The following is a 25285-nucleotide window of genomic DNA, read 5'->3' as shown; positions in this document are numbered from 1 at the left end:
GTTTGTCCAGTTTCAATTAATACAACCAAGGCTACTGCTGTTTACATCCTAAAAAAAGTTCCTGCCTCCTTCCTCTGTTCGATTTTACCTCTGTAACATTTCTGTGGTTGGAACAGAGAAAAACCTCAGGACTGAAGAAAAAGTGAATTTGCATGAAAATGTTTCCTCGAACATCCAGAATCTAAAACCTCTCTTCCTCCCCCCTCTTCCTCCCCCTCCCCTCTGCGCTGTAGGAGCAGTGGGCGGCTCTGGAGCGTCTCTCTGCCGTCCGTAAAGCTCGTTTGCAGGAGGCCTGCAACCAGCACCAGTTCCAGGTGAAAACTCTTTAACATGTTTTCAGAATTTCTCATAGAAAATGACTGAAATTGTTGAATCTACACTTTCTTTTCCTCCTTGTACGATTCAGTTCTTCCTACCAATGCAGCAGCCAGAAAGACAGAAATATTTACTGCTGTTTCCTGAAAAGATATTAAGAATTTTATTCTGGTGAGACATCTGTAAGACGCTGCTCAAAGGAAAAGATAAGAACCAAACATTATTCTGGTCTGCAGAATAAATGCTGACACCTGAAGAAGAGAGACAACTTTTTTTATTGTCATCATGTGATTGATTGTATAAAACTTGTCTTTCTGCCTCAGGCTGACGCCGATGACATCGACACATGGATGCTGGACGTGCTGCGGATCGTCTCCAGCGTCGACGTCGGCCACGACGAGTTCTCCACTCAGGCTCTGGTGAAGAAGCACAAGGACGTCGCCGAGGAGATCGGCAGCTACCGGCCCGTCATCGAGGCTCTGCACGAACAGTCCCGCACGCTGCCGCCCGAGAAGGCCAACTCTGAGGAGGTGAGACTCTGACGGACGCCACAAACACCAGAGTTTACCGATACTTTGAGTCATGTCCACGAGGTTCTACCCTCGCTGACGGCCTCCTGTTGTTGTCGGTGGTGTGTTCGCAGGTTCAGAGCCGGCTGGCGGGCATCGAGGAGCGCTACAAGGAGGTGGCGGAGCTGACGCGTCTCAGGAAGCAGGCGCTGCAGGACGCTCTGGCGCTCTACAAGATACTGAGCGAAGCCAGGGCCTGCGAGGTGTGGATCGACGAGAAGGAGCAGTGGCTCAACAGCATGGAGATCCCCGAGAAACTGGAGGACCTGGAAGTGGTCCAGCACCGGTGAGGACCCGACCGCCGGGTTTAGTCTCAACAGTCTTTATATAAAACAGTGTTTGGAGTAAAGAAGATGATGTTTCTGGTTCTGGTTTGTTTCTTTTACATCGTCTCAGGTTGTGATGGTAAATCAGCGCCGTGCTCTTTAAGCAGTCGTAATTCATGACGGTTTCTAACTTTCTCCATCTCTGTCCAGGTTCGAGAGTCTGGAGCCGGAGATGAACAACCAGGCGTCACGGGTCGCTGTGGTGAACCAGGTTGCCAGGCAACTGATCCACAGTGGACATCCCAGTGAGAAGGAGATTAAAGCTCAGCAGGACAAACTGAACACCAGGTAATATAACTGGGATTAAATTTACCCAGTCTTTAAACTGGGACAAACTGTGTGGGATTAAAAAAGGAATTAACTTTTAGACGAACTGGAAACAAACCAGGCTGACCAAGATACAACAGGTATACAACAGGTAAATCAAAGAGTTATCAGGTAGATAAACCAGTTAAACAGGAAACTGACCTGTGATTGAGCAGCGGCCCCACCTGGCCGTCACCTGGTCTGTTTCAGTATTAGTTGATGTTGTTGCTGATGGCGTCCCTGTCCCGTCCAGGTGGAGTCAGTTCAGAGACCTGGTGGACCAGAAGAAGGACAGTCTGAACTCGGCTCTGGGCGTCCAGAACTACCACCTGGAGTGCAACGAGACCAAGTCCTGGATCAAAGAGAAGACCAAGGTACCCACAGAGCAGAACCATTCTGAACTTTGACCCGCCACAGTGACTGATGTCTAACTCGCTCGCTCTCCGTCCTCCAGGTGATCGAGTCCACCCAGGAGCTGGGGAACGACCTGGCCGGCGTCATGGCTCTGCAGAGGAAGCTGACTGGGATGGAGCGCGACCTGGCCGCCATCGAAGACAAGCTGGGCGACCTGGGGAAAGAGGCGGACCGCCTGTCCTCCGAGCACACGGAGCAGTCTGAGGCCATCAAGGGACGTCTGGCTGAGATCACCAGCGTCTGGGACGAGATGAAGGTACGAGGATATCTGACACAGTATGACATCAGGAGCGTCTTCCAACCAGGGGCTTAACGCATTAAAACAAACTCCTCCTCTGTTTACAGGACACCATGAAGAACCGGGAGGAGTCCCTCGGCGAGGCCAGCAAGCTGCAGCAGTTCCTGCGCGACCTGGACGACTTCCAGTCGTGGCTGTCGCGCACGCAGACGGCCATCGCCTCCGAGGACATGCCCAACACGCTGGCCGAGGCCGAGAAGCTGCTGGCCCAGCACGAGGGCATCAAGAACGAGATCCGCAACTACGAGGAGGACTACCAGAAGATGCGGGACATGGGCGAGATGGTGACGCAGGGTCAGACGGACGCCCAGTACATGTTCCTGCGGCAGCGGCTGCAGGCGCTCGACACCGGCTGGAACGAGCTGCACAAGATGTGGGAGAACCGACAGAACCTGCTGTCCCAGTCCCACGCTTACCAGATGTTCCTCAGGGACACCAAGCAGGCCGAGGCCTTCCTCAACAACCAGGTAAAGCTGCCATCTCATCACACCTGCGCTCCTTGATTTATATGATGAATCTTCTGTGTGGAAATAAAAATGTAAAATGACTACGTCTAAACTAAACCCAGACGGGTGTCTAGTCTGTTAACGACGCAGCAGGTAAATCATCTCGGGTTTATTTTCCTGCTGCCACTGATATGTTTTTGAAATAAGGCCATTTGAAAACTGCTCTCGCCTCTTGTCAGACTTTGTTCCTGCAGTAGAGACGGTGTCGAGTGTGAGTTTGGATTTTACGCGTTTGTTGTCATGTGATGTGAAGAGTTCCTTCATTGATGATGTGGTGAACACATGAAACTCAGACGGTCACTGATAAATCTCTGACCGGGCGTTTGTCCAGCCCAGGATCATGTGGGTCAGACCAGATCACACACACACACACACACACACACACACACACACACACACACACACACACACACACACACTCACACACTCTCTGTCTAAGAGTGCACCTTTCACCCAGTGCATGCTGGGAGAGGATCCAAACCCAGCTGAATGTGTACAGGAGCACAAACAATTGATGATTAATGAGTGATTGTCTTTGTCTTGTGAAATAGTGAATTGATTTGAAATGTTGCTCAGACAAAACAAAATGTTTGAAGGAATCCCACTGGGCTCAGCGAGCTTGTGATTGACACACACAGTTATCATAATTCAGTCCTTCATCCTCCAGGACCGAGTCTCTCTGAAGGTGAAAGGCTGCCACCAAGTGGTGGAACGACTTCATTACAGCAACATGTTAATAGAGTTTAAAATGACTTTCTGTGCGTTTCAATTCATTATTATCTGATGAAAACAAAAGAAGAGTTCTTCACTGATTAACAGGACACATATTCTACAGAAAAATTAAACAACAAATTACAACAAACTCTCTCAAACTGCATCCTGCCGGTCTGGATGTTCATCGTGTGGTTGAACTTCTGCCTCTAACGTCTCCGCTGTGTTTCCCTGTCAGGAGTACGTCCTGGCTCACACCGAGATGCCCACCACTCTGGAGGCGGCCGAGGCCGCCATCAAGAAGCAGGAGGACTTCATGACCACCATGGACGCCAACGAGGAGAAGATCAGCGGCGTGGTGGACACAGGGCGCCGCCTGGTCGCTGACGGCAACATCAACGCCGAGCGCATCCAGGAGAAGGTGGACTCCATCGACCAAAGGTCAGATACTGATGGTTCGGATAGAGAAGTTGATTTGTACCAAAGTTATTTTTTAGAGTTATTTTAAGAAAATGAATCAATGATCATTTTAATTAATTAACTCTTTCATCAAGTAACTAAACACTGACTGAAGCTTGATCATGACTTGTCTGATGTTTAATGCATCACTGACACGTTACTGGTGACGGCAGATTTAAAGGCTATAGTTATAGAAACAGACTGTAATAGTTGAGTCCATGAACTGAACTAAAACATTAACACTCTCCTGCCCTTCATCAATAACCTCCCAGCAGCCCTCGAGCAAGGCGTTCTGCCCCTGCCTGCTCCAGCTCGGCTGTTAGAAGGAGTTTTTTATTATATCTGGTATAAAATGTCCTGAACCTGCAGGTGAACCTGGGTGTAGATCCATTTCCTAAACATGTTGATTTTTGTTCTACAGACACAAGAAGAACCGAGCTGCTGCCAGTGACCTGCTGATGAGGCTGAAGGACAACAGAGACCTGCAGAAGTTCCTGCAGGACTGCCAGGAGGTGAACTATAGATCATTCATATTCTAGGCCTTTATCAAACGAGAACTGGTGTTTGTGTTTAGAAGATCAGGTAATTTACTGCTTTTTCTGCAGCTGTCCCTGTGGATCAACGAGAAGATGCTGACGGCCCAGGACATGTCGTACGACGAGGCCAGAAACCTCCACAGCAAGTGGCTCAAACACCAGGCCTTCATGGCCGAGCTGCAGTCCAACAAGGAGTGGCTGGACAAAATCGACAAGGTGGGGGGGGGGAGGTGTTGTGTGGTGGCGACTGTCTGTCAGACACATCGTGAAGAAGCTTTCAGAGCATTGAAAACAAACCTCTCCTCTCCTTCAGGATGGGCAGACGCTGATGGCAGAGAAGCCAGAGACGGAGGCCATGGTTAAAGAGAAGCTGGCGTCCCTGAAGACCATGTGGGAGGACCTGGAGTCGACCACCCAGACCAAGGCCAAGTGTCTGTTTGACGCCAACAAGGCCGAGCTGTTCACCCAGAGCTGCGCCGACCTGGACAAGTGGCTGGCCGGCATGGACGGACAGTTGCAGTCCGACGACTACGGCAAAGACCTGACCTCCGTGAACATCCTGCTCAAGAAGCAGCAGGTGAGGAGCCGAGTTTACAGTTCTTCAGATACATGGCTGTTCCTCTGACTCTCTTCATTCATTCATGGAAGAAAAACTCTAAGTTTCAGTTTGTCAGTTTCTCTGCCACTAAGATGGAGCTGACGAACAAAACCATAAACAGGAACTTAACAACTTTTACTGATTGTGGTTTTTGTTCCTGCCTCTTTATTTATATCATAAATCCAGTTTTTTTAGGTTTTTATTTGGTGATTCGCATCTGTTTAATTTATGATCCCTTAAAGCAGTGGTTCTGCAGAGGTCTGTAATCATAAATGGATCGCCATGTTGTTATACAGTCCTCACTCTTTGTGTTGTTGTCCCTCCACTGCAGCTCGGAGTGGGAAACATTCAAGGATTTCCTCACTAAAAACTAATGGATTCAATTTAAATTTGATTCAGATATCAGGCAAATCTTTACATGTTCTAGCTCCATCATGAGGTTAACGTGTAGGTCTGAGGGAAATGTTGTGACAAATATTGGATGAAGAGCCATGAAACCTGGTTCATGGATCCATGTCTCCCTCAGAATAAATTCCAACATCTTTGGTGAATATTTAAAATTATCCAGTTCTGCAGTTTCTGACCAAACACCTGCCAAACAAAGACATTCCCATCAGCCTCAGCTGTGCTTCATGTTTAACGCTAACTAGCAGATGCTAGTGATGCCAAACATCTGCATGTTAGCATGCTGATGTTAGCATTGAGCTCAACGCACTGCTGTGGCTATGTTCAGTCTCATAGACATATAGATGCTAGCATGGCTGTAGCCTCTTGCTCATGGGGTTGTTTCTGCCCAGAATTCAGGCTGTCAGGCACTTCCTGAAAAAATAAATGTTAGACCCTGATGTGTTATTTAATTTTACCAAGGTGTTGTGGGTCGTCATTGAGTTATTTTATGTTGAAACGGACAGTGATTGGTCAAGATGGACGCGTTTCTTAGAAACAATGCGGAGAACTGTGAAATGAATTAATTGATAACATTTGAGATCCAAAGATTTTGAAGTCTGTTCAGTCATTCCTCCATTTCTACAGTCAAGTGAGGAGAGAGAGAGAGAGAGTAGTCAAACCTCCCTTTACATAATTCATCCACTGGTGCGCGCACACACACACACACACACACTCTCTCTCTCTTACACACTCTTACACACTCCGCTCACACAGCAGTTATGTAATCTTTCATTTGATGTGTTACGAGCCAACACTGTCTCTGAGAAATGTTGTGTGTGTGTGTGTGTGTGTGTGTGTGTGTGTGTGTGTGTGTGTGTGTGTGTGTGTGTTGCCACAAGTAAACCGAGACAGAGCTGGAGAGTATGAAGCCGTCTGAAGAATGACGTTGGTATTTTCAGTGTATTAGTGCAGCATCTCTTGCCATCAGTCTTCTCTGCAGGTCCGTGTGTGTGTGTGTGTGTGTGTGTGTGTGTGTGTGTGTGTGTGTGTGTGTGTGTGTGTGTGTTTGTGGTGAAGTGTTGGAGGGAGATCATTAGCAGAGTGTTGATTTGTTGGAGAGAGAGAGAGGAGAAATGATCGCTCTCCTTCCTCTGAGTTTAATCCAGCCTCCACCAGTGTTTTTGTTTTTTGTGTGTGTGTGTTTTTCTCTGATTCTTCCTCAGACTGTTGTTTCTCTGTCTGGCTGTTGGAGACGATCCTCACTCCATTTTTATTTTAGACCCGTTGTTATTTTAGATATCTTCTTTTAACATCGATTTGAACGGGGTCGAGCAGAAGATGAGTCGAGGCCTGTGAAGGATCTTTTATCTTTGTAAAAACAGGTTTTTTTTCCTCCTTGTTTTTATTTAATTGTTTTGCAGAGACTAAACCTTCTTGATTTTATTCTATTTTATTTAATTCATTGAACTTTGATTTCATACATGTTTCTACACTTTTCTCTTTATTCTTTATGAGCATTTCTTATCTCTCTTTATTCATTTATTTTTTATTTTATCATTTATTTTTAATTATTAACTGAAAAAATCTTAACTTAAGGTCCACTTACAGCTTTCTACTGCATCACATGGTCTTCTCCAGCAGATCCAGTTTGTGCAGTTATCATGGAGACAGCTCGTATTTCATATTTATTGTTTGAGTTTCAAATATTTTTTATTTAAAATTTAATTTAAAAAAAAAATGATTCCCAGTTTTCTTTGTTTTTGCATATTTTAATAAAAAGTGTGTCAGTATTCGTCTTCTGCTGATGCAGCAGCATGTTCTCCTGTCTGACCTGTGACCGTCCTCCTCCTGCAGATCCTGGAGAGCCAGGTGGAGGTGCGTCAGAAGGAGGTGGAGGAGCTGCAGAGCCAGTCGCAGGCCCTCAGCCAGGAGGGGAAAGGCTCCGAGGAGGTGGACGGCCAGAGGATCAGCGTGGAGAGGAAGTTCCAGTCCCTCCAGGCGCCGCTGCAGAAGAGACGACACAACCTCATGGCCTCCCGGGAGATCCACCAGTTCAACAGGGACGTGGAGGACGAGATCGTAAGTACAGCATCAGAGACGCAGGACAGGAAATAAAATGTGTTTTACTGTTGACCTCAGTGGGATCTAACCTGACTGCTAAATCAGTGAAACTGAAACATGTAGATCGTCTTCCTGTTTCGCAGAAACCTTCATTTATCAAAGAACCTGGCTGAAAAAGGAACCAGGATTAGAAGTGTGGCAGGGGAAGTGCTGGTGTTGTGTTTGTAGTAGAGAATCATGGGTAGGATTACAGTTGTGTTACCAGTAGAGGTGGCAGCAGTGAAAGTAGTACTCATAGTAAGTGCAGCAAATATTACTGCAGTGTTAGTATCAATAGTGGCAGGAGAAATTGTTGTTGCAATAAGAGTTGAAATTGTTGCAGCAGTAGTAGTAATAGCATCATTAGCAGCAGCAATAGTAGTAGTAGTAGTAGTAATAGCATCATTAGTAGTAGTAGTAGTAGCAGTAGTAATAATAGCATCATTAGTAGTAATAGCATCATTAGCAGCAGTAGTAGTAATAGCATCATTAGCAGCAGTAGTGGTAGTAGTCGTAGTAGCATGTATAATGTAAAAACAGTTAGCTGAAGCAGTTACTGGTATTAGTGGCATTTATAGCAACATTTGTACAGTTCAAACCTGCTGCAGTAGGAGTTGTAGTCATAGCAACAGCATTAGTAGTAGTATTAGCTGCACCAGGCTAGTAGCATCATTAGAAGTTACAGTAGCAGAGGCAGTAGTCATGCTGTTAGCATTAGTCATGTTCCTTCTCGTTAGACATAAAAAGTTGCAGTAGTAGCAACATTAGCAGCAGCGGTAGCTACTGCTATAAACAGCAGAGGCTAGTAATAACAACAGTGGTATCAATAACAGTAATAATGTCTGTCTCCAGCTCTGGGTTGAGGAGAGGATGGCTCTGGCCACATCAACCGACCACGGACACAACCTGCAGACTGTACAGCTGCTCATCAAGAAGAACCAGGTACACACACACACACACACACACTCACTTACCTGGTTCTATGAAAGTAAAGGACATAATAATAATAATAATAATAATAATAATAAAGGCAGAATGCCCTTTATCTCACAGAATCTGTATTTACAGCTCATTAAATCTTGTTAAGCTTCATCACTCATTGAACAAGAATCATGCAAAACATGAATCATGACAAATGATACGACTGATGGAAGGAAAGTGAAGGAACAGATGTTTAAAAGTAGCAGTAGTTGAGTTTCGCAGCATCACGCAGCCTCCTCTCTAAACCCTCTCTTTGACCTTTGACCCTCACAGACCCTGCAGAAGGAAATCCAGGGCCATCAGCCTCGCTTCGACGACATCTTCGAGCGCAGTCAGCACATCCTGAGGGAGGACAGCCCGACGTCCGACCTGATTCGCCAGCGGCTCGACGAGCTCCAGTCACTATGGGAACAGATCAGGAAGGAGACGGAGAAGCGTCACAGCCGGCTCAGCGAGGCCCACGAGGCCCAGCAGTACTACTTCGACGCCGCCGAGGCCGAGGCCTGGATGAGCGAACAGGAGCTGTACATGATGTCAGAGGAGAAGGCCAAGGTGAGGGAGGGGTCATGGGGCAGGATGGTGAGGGGAAACAGCAGCTGGGGGTGGTTGGGTAGTTAGAAGGAGCAGTTTGTGTTAGACGTTTTCTAAATTCCTAAAGAAGCAGCAGCTTTGTGAGAGTTTGTTAGCATTGGTCGATGTTTTAGCTCTCTTTAACATACCTTTGATTTGTCAGTTCTCCTAATAATCTAGTGTTATCATTTAGCTCGAAGCACAGCAGGCTTAACATCTGCCATCACCATATTATCGTTTGTATTATTAACATGATATCAATATTTCATTTTTTAAATATAATAGTTATCGTCAGTACTAGTGTGTCACGACACCCTGTTGTTACCATGTAGTTCTGTTTATCTTTAGCTAACGTTAGCGCACTTGAACGTTAACAAGCTAACGTTAGCGCACTTGTATGTTAACAAGCTGATGCTGGACTCACACCATGTTAGCAGAATGAAAATAAAAGATATTAAATGAAAAGTCCAGCAATTTTAAATATCTTAATTATTTGTGTTGATTCATTAACAAGACAGATGGATAAAATTTAATATTTTTTACAGTTGAGTTAATTGATGTGAAACTAAAAGAGAAATGGGGTTTAAAAAGTACCGTATTCAGTGTTGTGTTCAGGGTCATGTTGGTCTGAGTTTCTGCCCTCTGGGTCTAAAACTTCCTGTTTCTTTGTTTTAGTTTTGTTTCACCTGCCAGTTCCTCAGTTTGTGTTTCTGTGAGTTTGGTTAGTTAGTTGGTGTCTGCTGGTTCTGCTGTGTCTCTGCTGGTCAGTACATTTCATTTTTATGTCATATTACATAATTCATGCCTGAAAACAAGAGGTGGTTTCAGTTATATTCTGTTTTAATTTGACAGTTGAGTAGTTTGGGTTTTACCGAAGTGTTTGTCTCTAACTTTCAGGTTAAAGGTCACATCTGTAAATCAGGTCATGTTAAACTGCTCAGGTGGAGACAGGTTGAGTTCGACTTTGAGTTTGTGTTTTGAGGAAAAACAATTCCTAAAACTTAAAATCAAATCTGCAGTTTCTCCTCCACATCTTTCTTTTTCAGTGTCATTGTTTATTCTACCATCCTGTCGTTCCCACTCTTTCTCTGTTTCATTTTACATAACTCTCTCCAGCCCCTTACTTACTTTCCACCTCCATCTCTCTCTGTTATTTCCTCTGAGGTTTCTCCCTCTGTCCTCTTTTTTTATTTCTTCTGGAGACGTCTAAGAGAAATCTGTGTGTCTCTCTCAGGACGAGCAGAGTTCGGTGGCCATGCTGAAGAAGCATCAGATCCTGGAGCAGGCGGTGGAGGATTACGCCGACACTGTCCACCAGCTGTCCAGCACCAGCCGGGGCCTGGTGGCCGCTGGACACCCTGACAGGTGAGGAGGGGAGAAATCGCAGGTCAAAGGTCAGGAGTTACATGTGAAGGACCACGATTTAAATTTCATTTGTCCTCTTCCTGCTGCAGCGAGCGAATCGGGATGCGTCAGTCTCAGGTGGACAAGCTGTACGCCGGCCTGAAGGATCTGTCGGAGGAGCGTCGAGGGAAACTGGACGAGCGTTTCCGTCTCTTCCAGCTCAACAGAGAGGTGGACGACCTGGAGCAGTGGATCGCTGAGAGGGAGGTGGTGGCCGGATCCCACGAGCTGGGACAGGACTACGAGCACGTCACTGTCAGTGCAACAGTTTTATCATCTGCATCTTCATAGTCATTGATTTTATGGTTTTTCAAATTTTAACCACTTGAATTTTAGTCCTTTTATCATTTTGTAACGGCAGATATTCATTTCAGATATGTTGTAGTTCAGTGTCTCTAACAAACTGGAACCTTTTGTTTCTTCCCTCCATCAGATGCTGCAGGAGCGCTTCAGAGAATTTGCCCGTGACACCGGGAACATCGGTCAGGAGCGCGTGGACGGCGTCAACCGTCTGGCGGACGAGTTGATCAACACCGGCCACGGCGACGCCGCCACCATCGCGGAGTGGAAGGACGGCCTGAACGAGGCCTGGGCCGACCTGCTGGAGCTCATCGACACCCGGACGCAGATCCTCGCCGCCTCCTACGAGCTCCACAAGTTCTACCACGACGCCAAGGAGATCCTCAACCGCATCTTGGACAAACACAAGAAGCTTCCCGAGGAGCTGGGCCGGGACCAGAACACAGTGGAGACCCTACAGAGGATGCACACCACCTTCGAGCACGACATCCAGGCTCTGGGAACACAGGTACAGGAACCATGAGATACCTGGAACTCACTGAGATGATACGAGAAATAAGAATTTAAATTTAAAGAGTTTTTACGTCTGATCTTCATGTTTTTACACTTTCAATGTGTTTTAAACCTGAACCTGCTCCTCCTGCTCCTCTCTCAGGTGCGGCAGCTTCAGGAGGACGCCGTCCGTCTGCAGTCGGCTTACGCTGGAGACAAAGCCGACGACATCCAGAAGAGAGAGGGAGAGGTGAGCTTCAGTGTCAGACAGCAGTGAAACGTAAACCACATCAGGACTGGGCTCAGTTTACTTTGAATACAATCAGGAAATCTGAGCGACAGGTCTGTCTCAGTATCACCTGAGACAGAACGACCTTTCTCCTATTTGGCACATGACTTTAAAACTCTAATGATAAACATACACATTTTAAAAAATACTTTGTGATGTAATAATTTAAAATGAATTGGACCCAGCACTGGTGTTAACGAATCACTGTCAAGGGCCCTTTGCCTCATGCATGCTGCACTGCTGCTGCACTAACTTTGCACTGTTCCTCCGCTCCAAAGGATCTGATCAGAAAACAAACACTGTAGTTACGAGGCGAGAGAATAAAAGATGCTGAACATGTGGTACTGTTACAGTAATTTTATTGAAGATAATACAACCAGCTGTAGATGATAAACGCAGACTAGAATCTTACAGGGCATGGTCAAAATGAAGGAGACACCATGATAAAGTGTTGATCCTGAGGAAAACACCTGAACTCACTATAACCAGGTCGTCTGGTTGATGATTTCCCTTCTAGGCTCAAATTTTGCAGTGATTGTTCTTTTGGAAAAATGTCAAATGTGACTTTGGTTTGATTGTAACAGTTAGTAGACAGACTGGTAATAATAATGTTTATCTTTGACCTTTTTCTGCCCAGTTTTTTAAGGTGGATTTTCCAGCGTCATTTACCCGAAAGAAACTTTATCTTACTATCTCCATCTGATGGTTTTACATCTTATTCCAAAAGCACTGAGGTCTACCAGGAGTGGTTTCTTGTATAACTGGTTATGTTGCAGGTTGAATCACTAACTGTGTTCAGACACAACGTGAAGTGAATTCACAGATTCAGTAAAGGGGGTGGGGGGAGGGGGTGCAAATTGACGACAGCTCAGCAAGGTGAACGTTCACTTCACGTCCTGTCTGAATCCAGATTTAGAGCCTGGTCCTGCCGAAACAGTCTGTAAGACATGAAACCCTGCCACGATGACGTCTTTAAAGATGCAGCAGTTGTTGAGTTAATGAACATTAATGTTCTCAAACATCTGTCTTTATTTCATACATTTTTCTCTACAAAAAATACTGTTTTGCATCATAAAATAACTTTTTTGATTCTCCAAATTCAGAATTCATTCAAATCTACGTCTGAATCATTTTTAGGAAATGGGAATCTTAAAAAAAAAATAACAAGTGGAATTTCCCTTTAGTACCACCATGACTTGCCCGAGCTTGTCGTCTCCTGACAGTCAGAGTGTTGATGATGATGAGCACTGAGTGTTTTTGATGGCGTTGTGTTTTGACCATTCCCTGTATGTCCATTTCCCTGCACATCCCCTCTGTCCACCCAGAAGAGAAAGGGAGAGGTGAGACTCCGTTTACCAAAAACATTGGCTTTGCATCAGTCTTCATTTTGGCTGCAGTTTTAGACTTTCTGTTAAACCTCCCGACTAAAATGTCGATTAATTTTAGTGACATTTTAGTCGTTTTCATGCAGTTTTAGTTTTAGCCTGGTGCTAGTCAAAGACCTGGTGATTTGCAAACACTCGTAGGGTTCGGTTTTATTTTTTTATTAGATCGCTGTGTGGGTGGATCTTTGCACACAACACAAACTAAATACAAACTCAGTTCATCTGATTGACAACTTTCCTGCATTAGTACCAATAAAGCTGTTAACCCCACCCACCTGGGCCTCTGAGGAGGTGAAAACAAACGCTACTAGTGGTTTGCAAATACAGTTTGGGTCTGGTCAGTCAGTGAAGATAAAAGCTGAAAATTTAGGTCTAGCTTTTCTCAAATCAATTTAGTTCAATTAATTTAATGCATTTTTAATATTTCATGGCTGCACACAATGGTGCAATCAAACGTTTTTGTTCGCATTGGCTTAAATGTAGTCGCTTGTTAACTGGCAAAGTATCGCCGCTTGCAGTCCTCTGCAGCCATGTCTCCATCTTTGTGAGCAGTGTCTCAGTGTCAGATGGGTTTGGAAATGTTCCAGAGAAGATGAAAAGACTCTGTTCAAGTCTTGCCTTTCGGTCTGGAGGGGGTAATCAACAGACGTTCATTTTGCAGACACGGCAGACAGACTGACGGCTTCCTCCCTCCTCTGTCTGCAGCTCTGCTTTGTGAAGCTCACACGCTCTGACTTGTGTTGCTGCTTCTGGCTGGAAAACGCAGTAGAACTGTGCTGTATTTATTTCTACTGTGCGCTGTGATGCAGCGAAGCAGCTCGTCAGTCTCAGCCCTGAAACGAGACAGGATGATGTTTTTAAAATACAGGTTGCATCGGATGATCGATGTTCTCGGTGCATGTCGGTTTGCAAACGTCTGTCGATGAAACTGAGAATCAGTATCATCTTAGAAAATTAACTCTTGTGTAAGACATGAAAAGAAATTAGTAAATGTGAGGTGTCTGATGTCACAACATTTCATGAAGCCACAGAAGAGGCAGCACTCCACCCATTAAATCATTCTGAATGCTAATGCGGAATTACACACCTGCTGGTGGCCATATTGTATTGATCATTGATTAGACTTTTTTAATGTCTGACAGGACACTGATCAGTTAATCTGACTGAATGTTAGAAAGTAGCTGGTAGCTAGCTAACTATAGTGTCCGTGCAACTAATCGCCACTGTCTAGATATCAACTCCACTAGCTCACCTAGCTAGTAGAAGCTAGAATTAGCTTGCTGAGATATTAGTTTGGCCAGTGGGTATTTAGCTTGCTGACGTTTAGCCCAAGTTATGATAGCTAACTAACTCTTTGTTAGCTAGCTACTAGCGAAGTATGGTTAGCTGTTCGCTACCTAACCATAGTGTCTGTGCAACTAATCACCACTGTCTGCATCTCAATCTCACTAGCTCACTTAGCTAGTAGAAGCTAGCATTAGCTTACTAAGATATTAATCTAGCTACTGGGTATTTAGCTTGCTGACAGTTAGCTCAGGTTAATATGAGCTGTATTCACTTTGACTGAGAACATTACTGAGAGGCTCGACAGACACCGGACGACTAGCTGCTTCAGCAGGACATCGACCATTAAACAGGGATGGTGGTTCGATCCCTCAACAAAACTGGACCCATTATTTCGTATTTAATGAGTTTCAACAGAGTGTCTCTCAAATCTGCAAAAAGGTTAAAAAACAACACATGCATTTTAATTTACGAGCAGAGATAAAAACATACATGAGTTTAAACTTTTGAAAACCAGGTTGTCGGTTACAGTTAAATCCCAGTGGCTTGTTAATCATTATCGTTATTAATAATGAATCAAAGTGTCCACACGGTGGCAGCAGGTTTTTTAAAGGTGCAGCTTCCTCAATATAATTGTAAGATTAAACACAAATATAATCTCAGTGTAACTGTCATGTTGCCTTCCCCCCGACATGGTGGGTGCTTTTGCATTTGCGACCTGCACATTTGTTTGCGCTGTTTTTTATTTGCTTTTATCCCTTTTTTTTTTTTTTAATCTCCCTGGGTGGGGTAAAGCCCCCCCACAGGACCCTGGCACCAGACATGACAAGACTCTGTATTTACTGTTAATGTAAATATTCTTTACAAAGACCAATTTCACCCAATAATTAGATCAATAATGCTGCAGCAGAGTCTTGATTTCCCTCATGGTTCAGTACATGAAGAAGGTTTTTATTCATCAGGTGAAACCAGTTCTGATCTTTGGGTCTCTCTGGTCTGATCCCTGCTCTGTGGTCCCGTCCCCCCCCCAGGTCCTGGACGCCTGGAAGAACCTGCTGGAGGCGGTGGAGGGCCGGCGGCTGAAGCTGGTCGACACCGGAGACAAGTTCCGCTTCTTCAGCATGGTGCGGGACCTGATGCTGTGGATGGAGGACGTCATCCGCCTGATCGAGGCCCAGGAGAAGCCCAGGTAGGAGCTCACTTCTCTCCCTGCTGTCGTCACGGTGATGAGTCAGTGTCTGGTGATGCTCTGACGTGTTAAGTTGCTGAGGTGAACAGGTGACACGCAGACATGCACATACTGTTGTGTTATAGTGAGTTTCTCACTTCACCACAGTCACTGTTTTTATACGTGAATCCATTTGACTCAACAGCAACAATCCACATGACTGCAATTACAGGATTTGAATCAATTAAGCTTTTTTGATTAAGGAAACGTAATTAAAATATTCCTGTTGGTTTCATTTTGATAATTTAGCAATATAAAAACAACAGATTGACATTGATATTCTGACTCAGAGAAACTAAACATCTGTTCCACCCATCCTTTTTAATTTCCTCCTGCTGATGTCTCCTCTCACAACACAGCACCTGAAGAGAGAAACAGCAGAGATAAAGAGCAGCTGTGATTGAGGCGGTTTATTGAGCTTGACAAGAAAAAAGAAAACAGTAAAAATATTAACACATGTACATAAAGCTTTGGTGTTTGAGAATACGACTCATAAAAATGACAAAAAAACAATATTAAGACTCATGCTTCTCCTGAGTGTCTGTGTTTCTTTGACGATCTGAATCCAGAACTTTATTAACTTTGTAGTAGATTCGGTGATAACGGAAATATTTATGAGACTGCGCAGCCTTGTTCTTTGTCTGTCGGCTCAGATTATCAAAAGTAATCAATGAACCGTTTTTAATATTGAATATTGATTTTGGATCTTTAGAAGCTCGACAATCTAAATTTTGTTCCATTTATTAATTTTTTTTTCGTCTCATGTCGATTAAAACTCACGGTTGATGAAATCAGAAGCAGAATTTATCAACAGGTGTGTTTCATACTGTTGATGTTGTTTGTTTGTTTGCTTGTTTGTTTTCCCGCTTGTTCTCAGGGACGTGTCGTCGGTGGAGCTGCTGATGAACAACCACCAGGGCATCAAGGCAGAGATCGACGCCCGCAACGACAGCTTCACCTCCTGCATCGAGCTGGGCAAAGCCCTGCTGGCCAGGAAGCACTACGCTTCAGAGGAGGTGCAGGCGCCGCCGCCGCCGCCGCCGCGTACTTTAAGACACATTTTACATCCAGAACATCTGAACAGTTTCCACTCTATTTTTTATTTCCAGATTTTAATCAGCTGTCAGAAATTAGCAGCGTTTATTTTTGGATTAAATTCTCGTATTTGTTTTAGTTTTAATTCCAGGTTTGATTAAAATGTTTTGCAGATTTTTCTGTGTCACTTTCCGTTGTGCAGCTTTTTTCCACCGATTATCGTCTGTATTTAGTTTTTTACTTCAAACCTTTAACCTCAGTTGTTAAACATGAACAAATATCATCACCACCAACCATAAACCAGAGCAGCTGAACTTTGTGCTCACAGGGATTTTTAAGAGGATTAAAATGGTGAAATCCTTGTTTTAAACACCAACATTTATGAGTCTAGATTGAGTTTATGAAGCTGCTCATGATGTTTTTCCACAGTTTGAAGTTTCTTGTATTAATTCTTCCTCCAAACCACAAGAATACATTTGGACTTTTTTTATTTTTATTTTAACATTTAAATCTTTTCTTCTGACGTTTTCTCTCCTCAGATTAAAGAAAAGTTGCTACAGTTGACGGACAAGAGGAAAGATATGATTGACAGGTGGGAGGACAGATGGGAGTGGCTAAGACTGGGTGAGTCAAACTGTCGTTTAGTCATGTGGAGTAAAATAAGACGAATAAATCCGGATTAATGTTTGTTAATGTGTGTGTTTTTGTGTGTGTGTTCAGTCCTGGAGGTGCACCAGTTCTCCCGGGACGCGGGCGTGGCCGAGGCGTGGCTGCTGGGTCAGGAGCCGTACCTGTCCAGCAGCCTGATTGGCCAGAGCGTGGACGAGGTGGAGAAACTCATCAAACGCCACGAGGCCTTCGAGAAGTCGGCCGCCACCTGGGAGGAACGCTTCGCCGCGCTGGAGAGGCTGACCACGGTGAGACGCACCACGATCCTCACGCGCCCAGGCCGAGTGACACCAGGTAAAGTCTCAGGTGTTGAAACGTGTGCTTGTGTGTCCAGATGGAGTTACTGGAAGTGAGAAGAAGGCAAGAGGAAGAAGAGAAGAGGAGACAACCCACGCCCACTGAGGCTCAGCCCGTCGACGCTGCCGCACAGCAAAAGTGAGAGTTGTTGTTTACTGTTGTGTGTGTGTGTGTTACAGGCTGAAACAGTCAGTAAATCCTGAGATTGAAAGTTGATTGATAAACAGCCGTTAATAAAGTTTGAACATCTACAATTCAATGAGAGAAGATGATCAAAAGCTTGAGAGCAGCTACTGAACGGACAAAATGTGATGAGATTGTTTTGTCCAGAATGAATTAACGTTTCTTTATTACAGTTTCTCATGTTTAAAGATTTTCTTCTCACTTTTTTATTAATCTAAATTGAATCTCATTTGCTTCAAAGTAAAATTAGTCATTTAAATCCATAAAACAGAGAGTGAATCTCTGTTCAGTGGTTGTGGTTTTTATAGCTTTGATTTTTTTTTGGGCGATTTACTTTGTTTGTTGACAGAAATTACACTTCACCTGCTTTGACTTTCACTACTGTCACATGCAAGTAGCACTTCCTCCACTGTTTTTCATACAGTTTTAAAAACTTTAAACTCTCAGTCTCTGGTGATTTTTCTAGTGCAAGTGAAAACAAAACTAAAAAACTAAAAAAAAGGAAACGGGGCAAATCCAACGGATCGATATCAGCCAAAATAAAACTAATCAACATCTGGTCTTTTCTTTACTGAACTGCGTCTTGCAGAACTTTGCACAGATGTAACGGAGACGTTTCTGTAAACATCTGGAGCAGCAGAACAACTGATTCCCTGAACACTGAACATGGTGGTTGCAGCTGACGGTCACATTCACCCGTTATGAGGCTGTTGTTGTGTTTGTGTCGGTACTCTGCCGGAGATGGTTTATTAGGTAACACACCAACTCCAGCAGAGTTCTCTGTAGCTTCACTTCATGTCGGTAAACTTTCCTTCGTATCGTATTGATGATTTAAGATTGAACCTTTTTAGTTTTGAACCAGGACTTTCAGTATTTGGATTAAGAAGTTCATAAAAAACAAGGTGGTCGTATTACTGCGGAATCAGTAGACGGTATTAAAGGGCTCAGACTGGGGTCGAAGCCAAAAACAGCCTGACGGGCAGATCGAGAGTGACGTCCATCCAGAGTGTGTGTAACTGTTTGTGTACCTGTGTGTGTCTGCAGGGAGGGAGAGCCGGTGTCTCAGAACGGGCTGCCGTCCGACCAGGAGTCCCCCAGGGTTAGTTACCGCTCACCTGCCTACCAGAAATACAGCAGCACCCTGCAGAGCCGCAGGGGCACCGCCGCACCCTGACACACACACACACACACACACACTGATGATGTGTACATCCAAGACACACAATATAACCATACACAATCCAAAGCACATGCACACAGAGACATGAAACAAATCACAAATCATTAACCTTTGACCTCATACACATCACAGACTCTGTTGTTAGCCACGTGTGTTGTATCCTTCCTCCTCACACACTCCTGGGGTCGGCACATGAATATTCCTCCTGTATTAAGCATTTATTGTTTGCTCCTCTTCCTCACTCATTAATCGTTTCTTCTTTAATAAGTGTAATAAGTTTAATTTTATCTTTAACTGATAATGACAGCTGCTTGGTTTTGAGATATTAGTGTAATTACTTTAGACAAAATCACCTCTAATAATCTCTTTAGTTAGAGGAACAGGAGACAGGAAGCAAAGGGACTGTTGGGAAATGAAGTCTAAATTTGGAGACCAATCAGCATCATTAGTTTGTAGTTATCAGCAGCATAGCACTGATCATTTCATTCCACATAATGCACCTTTAAGATGCAGTTCTACTGATTAAAGATTTTACCTGCAGGTTTTATTCCAAAGCCGTTGTCTTCACCTGGATCCTCTTTCAGTACTAACGAGGTGTGTTTCAGTTCTGATCCCTGTCAATGCTACAAGACAAGTTATGGGATGAAACCAAACATGGCCGTAGTGTCTGCGTCACGACTTACCGCTTCATAAAGAGACGTTTTCTAGTCTGGACTTTTGTTTTAATGTTCGCTGACGTAGACAAAGTGGTAAACCTGTCACTCAGGCAAACTCCCTCTGAAACATTCCCTTCTTTAACCTCTAATACCTCCTTCAAAAGCATCACCAAGAAAACAAATGAGAAGCTAAATGAACCTGAGACTTTCTTTTACCAATTGTTTTCTCGTTCACTTTAGTAGCACCTAGTGGCCACTAGAGGAACTGCAGCTAATAAGGTTCTGGTTTCAACACCCAGCTGAAGTACGGAGCTGTTTTTATTTGATTATTTTGAAATGGTCCTCTTTGATTTCAGGTTGTTGCTTTTATGTTTATCAAGTCGTTACAGGGCAGATTTTCTTCTGATTTGGCACCATCTGTTAAAATGCTTTAGTCCTGAAAGTCTTAAACATGTAAAGACAAAGTTAAAGAAGTCACCACTGAAAAGAAGATCCAGGTGGACACGCAAACTTTTGTAATCAATTTGGCCTCAGACAAACTTTCACAAGTCAATACACAAGTTTTCCTAAACTTCCCTCACATTCCTTTTTGTATTTATTTTTGCTCAGTGAAATAAATTAGAAATAGACCAGAAAAAGAAGAAATGAAATTGTACTTTTTAAACCAAAATAACCAGAAAGTCCTGTTAATTATTTATTAATGTTTTTTTGAGACACTTAGTGAAACAAGTGTAAATCCCCAGTTGGTTTGACTGTGAGTGTGACTGGATAAGTGATGTATGGGACGACAAAACACACACACACACACACACACACACACACACACATATGTTTTTTTTTATCCATTCTCCTCCTCATTTTTCTCCCCCCTCCTCCCTCTGTCTCTCTCAGCTCGACTCCCCCGTCATCCTCTCCCCTCAGCTCTTAATGGCTCTGTTAGTTTACGTCATCATCTATAAGCTCACACTGTGGAACATGAACACCTGAGAGGAAAACAACCAAATATATTCTCCAGTCCAGCAGAACCAGGTTTTAAAGCAACACACAGTGATTTCAGATCTCTGGCTCTGGTAAAGTTTTGTGGGCGTTTGTCAGATTTTTATAGATGATATTTATTCTCTAATATAAATCGTGTCGTCGTATTGAGACATTCAGTAAAATGAAAAGGGAGATTAAAAAAAACATTTACAGTAAAAAGACAATTTTAAACAATCAGAAAATAATCATTAATCGTAAAAGTAAATTCTCTTCACTAGATTCATATACAGATAAATTATGTCTTACTCTTATTGTCTTAAAATAAAAGATTTTAAGCTCTTTAAAGTTTAGTTTGATCATTAACACTTTGACAAACATGTTGACAAACTTCACATTTATCCATTTACACATTTTATTAATTTTATGTACAGTAATTCATCATATAAGGAGTTATATTTCAAAATCATATGCTTTATCGATTTAGGGAGGAAAGTGATTTTCTAATGTATCAAGACGAATTAACTCGACTTTCAAAAGACTGAATAATTATCGGTTTCATTTAAAAAGAAAAGAAAAGTGTAGTTAATTGAATAAAAGTATTTATCTGACCCTGGTATGTTTACATGCCACAGCCCTTCATCATCTTCATATTGTCTCTCAGAGAGTGCAGTATGTGTGCACACACACACACATACGCTCCATCCATGTAACAGCACCTACATTTCTACATGTGAAACTTCCTTTGATGTGACTAATGGGTGATTTCTGTTCAGAGTAACAGTTTGTTTACTTCATTAATTACGTTCTAAATGCAACCTGATAATAATAATAATAATAATTCTCTACGTCACTGAAAGTTAGAAGAATTAAAAACTGGATTCAAAGATTTTAAAACGAGAAGCAGCATCACAATAAGAATATCTGTTTAAAAGGATAAATTAATATTAAACTGTAGGTTTAATGATTGAACATTTTTCTTCTTTCACTTCCCTCCGCTCTGCAACTTTGCACTTTTAATGTATTTCACTGCCATTTGGTAAAGACAAAGCAAAATTACATTAATTTAACACGATACACATGAATACACATTTAAATTGTCAAGTTCCACCTTTTAATATTCAGAGCAACAAAGGAAGTTGTTTATTTCAAATGTTGCTGGTTAATCATCTTTTCTTATATATTAATATATAAGATGCATTAACTGGAGATAATACTGACCATGAATTAATCCAACTTCAAAATCATTCCACAGTCTTATGTAAAACTGTGTATTTATAATCATTTACACTTGTCCCGGTGTGTGTGTGTGTGTGTGTGTGTGTGTGTGTGTGTGTGTGTGTGTGTGTCCTCCATCCTTCAGTTTTACATCTCATTATATTTCAGTTATGACCTTTGTGTCGCCGCGACTCTGTTCTGTATTATCATTGTTACCGGTCTCTGTTGTTTTCATGGTTCGCTGTGATAATTTCTTCATTTCTCTTCATGGTTTCTGTTGCACGTCCATCCAGCCTCCTCAGTCGTTCCCTCACTAACACACATTCCCCCAATAAACCCTGTCAGAACCAATCAGTGCACTCTGTCTGTCCATGTGTAGTTATAACTTCTCTCCACATACACTGTTGATGTTTTATTTTTGCATGCTGTCATCATCATTAGCATTTCAGTTGCATTTTCTGTCAGTGTTATATTTCTTCATCTCATGTTCTTCACCGATTTTCATCCTGGGGCTTTATTTAAATAAGTGTATCTTATATATATATATTATGTTTACTTGTGTTATAACCAGGTTTCATTGATGGATCAAAACCAACAACATGAAAGTTGAAAATAATGATCAGAGAGCCATAAAATAACCTTCATCACTAGATAGAGTCACAACATATCTTCATTATTTTACCATTAGTTTGTTTTTGAACAGGACGGAAACTACACAAACTGTATGTGCTGCTGTTTCCTGCCAAAGAAAAATTCATTGTAAGTCGGTACAAGTCGCAGTTAAGACGACAGGTTTAACATTTAAAACGTTCCAGTAACGATAAAAATAAACTACACTACAGTTTCTTATGGCTCTTTTAACTGCAGTCATGTTGGAAATCAGACCATGGAATTTTTCAAACAATTGATTGTCCAGCAGCCAGAGCATCGATCATTTAGATAATTCATCATGAATCATGATCACAAACTGTCGTGAAACCACAACTAATCCGGCAGCAATTCGATCCGATTCTGAAACGAGTTGGGTGCGACCGATCAAGTGTAATCCAAACGGCATCTTTCCCCATCTCATCTGTTACGTTTCAGAAATAAGATTTTACTTACGACAAATCCTAATAAGGAAATACTAAAGTAGTGATCATGTGTTATACAGTAGCAGTGCTCCATCAGCTTTGATATGAAGTAAATGCTGCTGTCTTTGGCAGGATTTTTTATCTGAGCACATACAGAAGTGTACAGTCCGCTGTTTGCTAAAGATAAACGCTGTGTATATAGAAACATAAGTACCGAGAATTTAAGGTCAAGGTCTGTCTGGATTTCTACAGTCCTACTCAGTATTTCATGGAAAGTACTGGTCTTAAGTCACAGCTCCTAGAACTGGTCCCAGGATTCGTCCTTTAACAAGCAAACATCTCTAAGAGCTTCTAGTGTTTGACAAACTTCCTCTGAAGCTCCAACCTTTGATCAGCTGTCTGGAAACGTTCTCAGAGTTGTGTCCAACCTTTATCAAGCTTTAAGTCAAATCTCTCAGGAGTAGTTCAGCCCTTAAATCTTCCAATGAAAGCGCTTGGTCCAGGTCTCGCCAAACTTCAAAACAAAAGCTCCCAGGATCGGTCCAGGTCTCGCAGTCCTTCAGTTAAAGCTCCCGGGATCGGTCCAGCCCTCTGAACTGTTCTCAAAAAGAGCGTCCAGCTTTCGTCCAGCCCCTGAAGAGCTCAGTGACGGGGTAATAAACATCCGCTTGGAGTGGGTGTGGTGTGGAAAAATAAAATCTGTTTTGATACTAGGCCAATCGCATCCTCCCCTCACCAATAATGACGCCCTGTAATGAGTTCCAAGCAATTTTGTGGATAATTGTTTGAGATTTTGTTTGTGTCTTCTCCCCCTCTGCTAGCTTCTCCCCTCTCCCCGTCTCTTTTCACACTGTCCACCATGTTGTGTGTTATGGAGTGGTGTCGTGATCAGTTCTGCATGTCCTAAAACCCGCAATCTGTTGCATGATCGTGACCGTGTTGGCTCTCTGTGCTGTTAATAAACAACGCAGACGTCTTTCTAATCAGTACTGGAATCCGGCGCTGGGCTCACATGATTCAATGTTATAATGCTTTAAAAAGGCCGATACAGCTGCAGTCAGTGGTTAGCTTGTAATGCTTTTAGGAGACTCAAGTTCACAAGAAGAAGAATACGATATGGCAATTTCAGATTTCTGAAATCCAACAACTCGACTTTGACGTGTGAAATTTGTGATTTCATTCAGATTTAAAGCTCCATGTTTCTTCTTCTTCTGTGTTTTATTGGAAGTGTTGATCCATCAGAAGATATAAAAACCATCTCAGTGTAGTTTTACATCTCCTCTCTCAGGCTTCTCTCTGCAGCTCTAGTAACAACAGGTTGGTGAGCCAATCAGAAGAGACTGATTTTACTGTTGCAGATTGAAGTCGGTGCTTATTATTATGAACAGAGGGTTCAGACTTTGTGGTCACTCGGATGGTGAGTTTAGGGAGTTTCTCCACAGCCTGTGTTCGCGCTCTGCTCTGCATGCTGCAGCTCTGATAACTCTGATCTACAGCTTCTGTGTGTCTGAGATGATTTAAGACGAGCGTCTCCATCCACAGCCCTGCTCTGACTCTCTCCTCTGTCTCCAGGAGAACGTCGAAGGGGGCGAGGTGGTGAACGGGGTGTCGGAGCCCAGCCCCGCGGGGTCTCCCGGGGCGTCCCGCAAGGGCAAGCCCAGCCAGGCGGCGACTCTGCCGGCCAAAAGCCAGCAGGACGTTTCCACGTCCCAGCTGGAGGGCTTCCTGCACCGCAAACACGAGTGGGAGGGGCATAACAAGAAGGCTTCAAGCAGGTAAGACTGGTTACCGTCTGACTGCAGAGAAACAACACAACCAGGGAGTGTGGACAGGAAGTGACGGTTGCTGTGTGCCCCCCCCCTCCGCAGGTCGTGGCACAACGTGTACTGTGTGATCAACCAGCAGGAGATGGGTTTCTACAAGGATCAGAAGAGCGCCAGTCAGGGAATCCCCTACCACAGCGAGATCCCCATCAGCCTGAAGGACGCCGTCTGCGAGGTGGCGCTGGACTACAAGAAGAAGAAGCACGTCTTCAAGCTCAAGTGAGTGTGACAATGAGGATGATGATGATGATGATGGAGACTCTCTCGGTCGTCCACACAGATGAAGAAGATGCTTCTACCTGCAGAGCTTCATTCACAATCCTCATGTTTTTAAGTTTCCTCCGGTGAAACAGTCTGAACGTCCGTGTGTTCAGCAGCTGATCAGAGTTAATATTTAATATAGGCCCAGAAAACCTCTGGGCTGTTACCATGGTGACTATCACCTGAAGTGTCATTTAACCTGATCAAGCGTCACCTGTACGGACTGAAGTAAACTCGTCTGTAGATACGACTGTGACATGACACCCGTGAACTTCCTCTAAATATTCACACTGATCGTTGTTATTGATCTATTCTTTAACTTGCGCAGGATTACTGACGGGAACGAGTATCTCTTCCAAGCCAAAGATGACGTGAGTAAAAACTAAATTCATTTTACGTCTCAATATTGTCATGCATCATGTTTTTATATTTACACTGGTTATAATTATTAAAGTCT

At 43.4% G+C, this 25285-nt stretch overlaps 1 protein-coding gene across 2 annotated transcripts in view; it reads left to right on the top strand.

Moving 5' to 3' along the window:
- Window positions 1-25285, top strand: part of LOC130181076 (spectrin beta chain, non-erythrocytic 1) — a 99578-nt gene that overhangs the window by 71181 nt on the left and 3112 nt on the right. For both annotated transcript variants that reach the window (XM_056394837.1, XM_056394836.1), the window contains 27 exons: window positions 234-314; window positions 639-845; window positions 959-1170; window positions 1361-1498; window positions 1770-1890; window positions 1971-2186; window positions 2276-2695; window positions 3684-3886; window positions 4326-4416; window positions 4510-4656; window positions 4754-5017; window positions 7280-7504; window positions 8378-8467; window positions 8780-9058; window positions 10311-10441; window positions 10531-10735; window positions 10914-11288; window positions 11436-11522; window positions 15262-15419; window positions 16336-16474; window positions 17033-17117; window positions 17214-17410; window positions 17497-17597; window positions 18687-18741; window positions 24317-24519; window positions 24613-24786; window positions 25157-25199. In XM_056394837.1, coding sequence (XP_056250812.1) covers window positions 234-314; window positions 639-845; window positions 959-1170; window positions 1361-1498; window positions 1770-1890; window positions 1971-2186; window positions 2276-2695; window positions 3684-3886; window positions 4326-4416; window positions 4510-4656; window positions 4754-5017; window positions 7280-7504; window positions 8378-8467; window positions 8780-9058; window positions 10311-10441; window positions 10531-10735; window positions 10914-11288; window positions 11436-11522; window positions 15262-15419; window positions 16336-16474; window positions 17033-17117; window positions 17214-17410; window positions 17497-17597; window positions 18687-18741; window positions 24317-24519; window positions 24613-24786; window positions 25157-25199 — 4647 coding nt within the window. The remainder of the gene's footprint in view (window positions 1-233; window positions 315-638; window positions 846-958; window positions 1171-1360; window positions 1499-1769; window positions 1891-1970; window positions 2187-2275; window positions 2696-3683; window positions 3887-4325; window positions 4417-4509; window positions 4657-4753; window positions 5018-7279; window positions 7505-8377; window positions 8468-8779; window positions 9059-10310; window positions 10442-10530; window positions 10736-10913; window positions 11289-11435; window positions 11523-15261; window positions 15420-16335; window positions 16475-17032; window positions 17118-17213; window positions 17411-17496; window positions 17598-18686; window positions 18742-24316; window positions 24520-24612; window positions 24787-25156; window positions 25200-25285) is intronic.

The sequence above is a fragment of the Seriola aureovittata genome, chromosome 14 (assembly GCF_021018895.1).
Source record: "Seriola aureovittata isolate HTS-2021-v1 ecotype China chromosome 14, ASM2101889v1, whole genome shotgun sequence".
In the NCBI taxonomy this organism is placed as follows: Eukaryota; Metazoa; Chordata; class Actinopteri; order Carangiformes; family Carangidae; genus Seriola; species Seriola aureovittata.
This window is presented reverse-complemented; position numbering and strand designations above follow the sequence as displayed.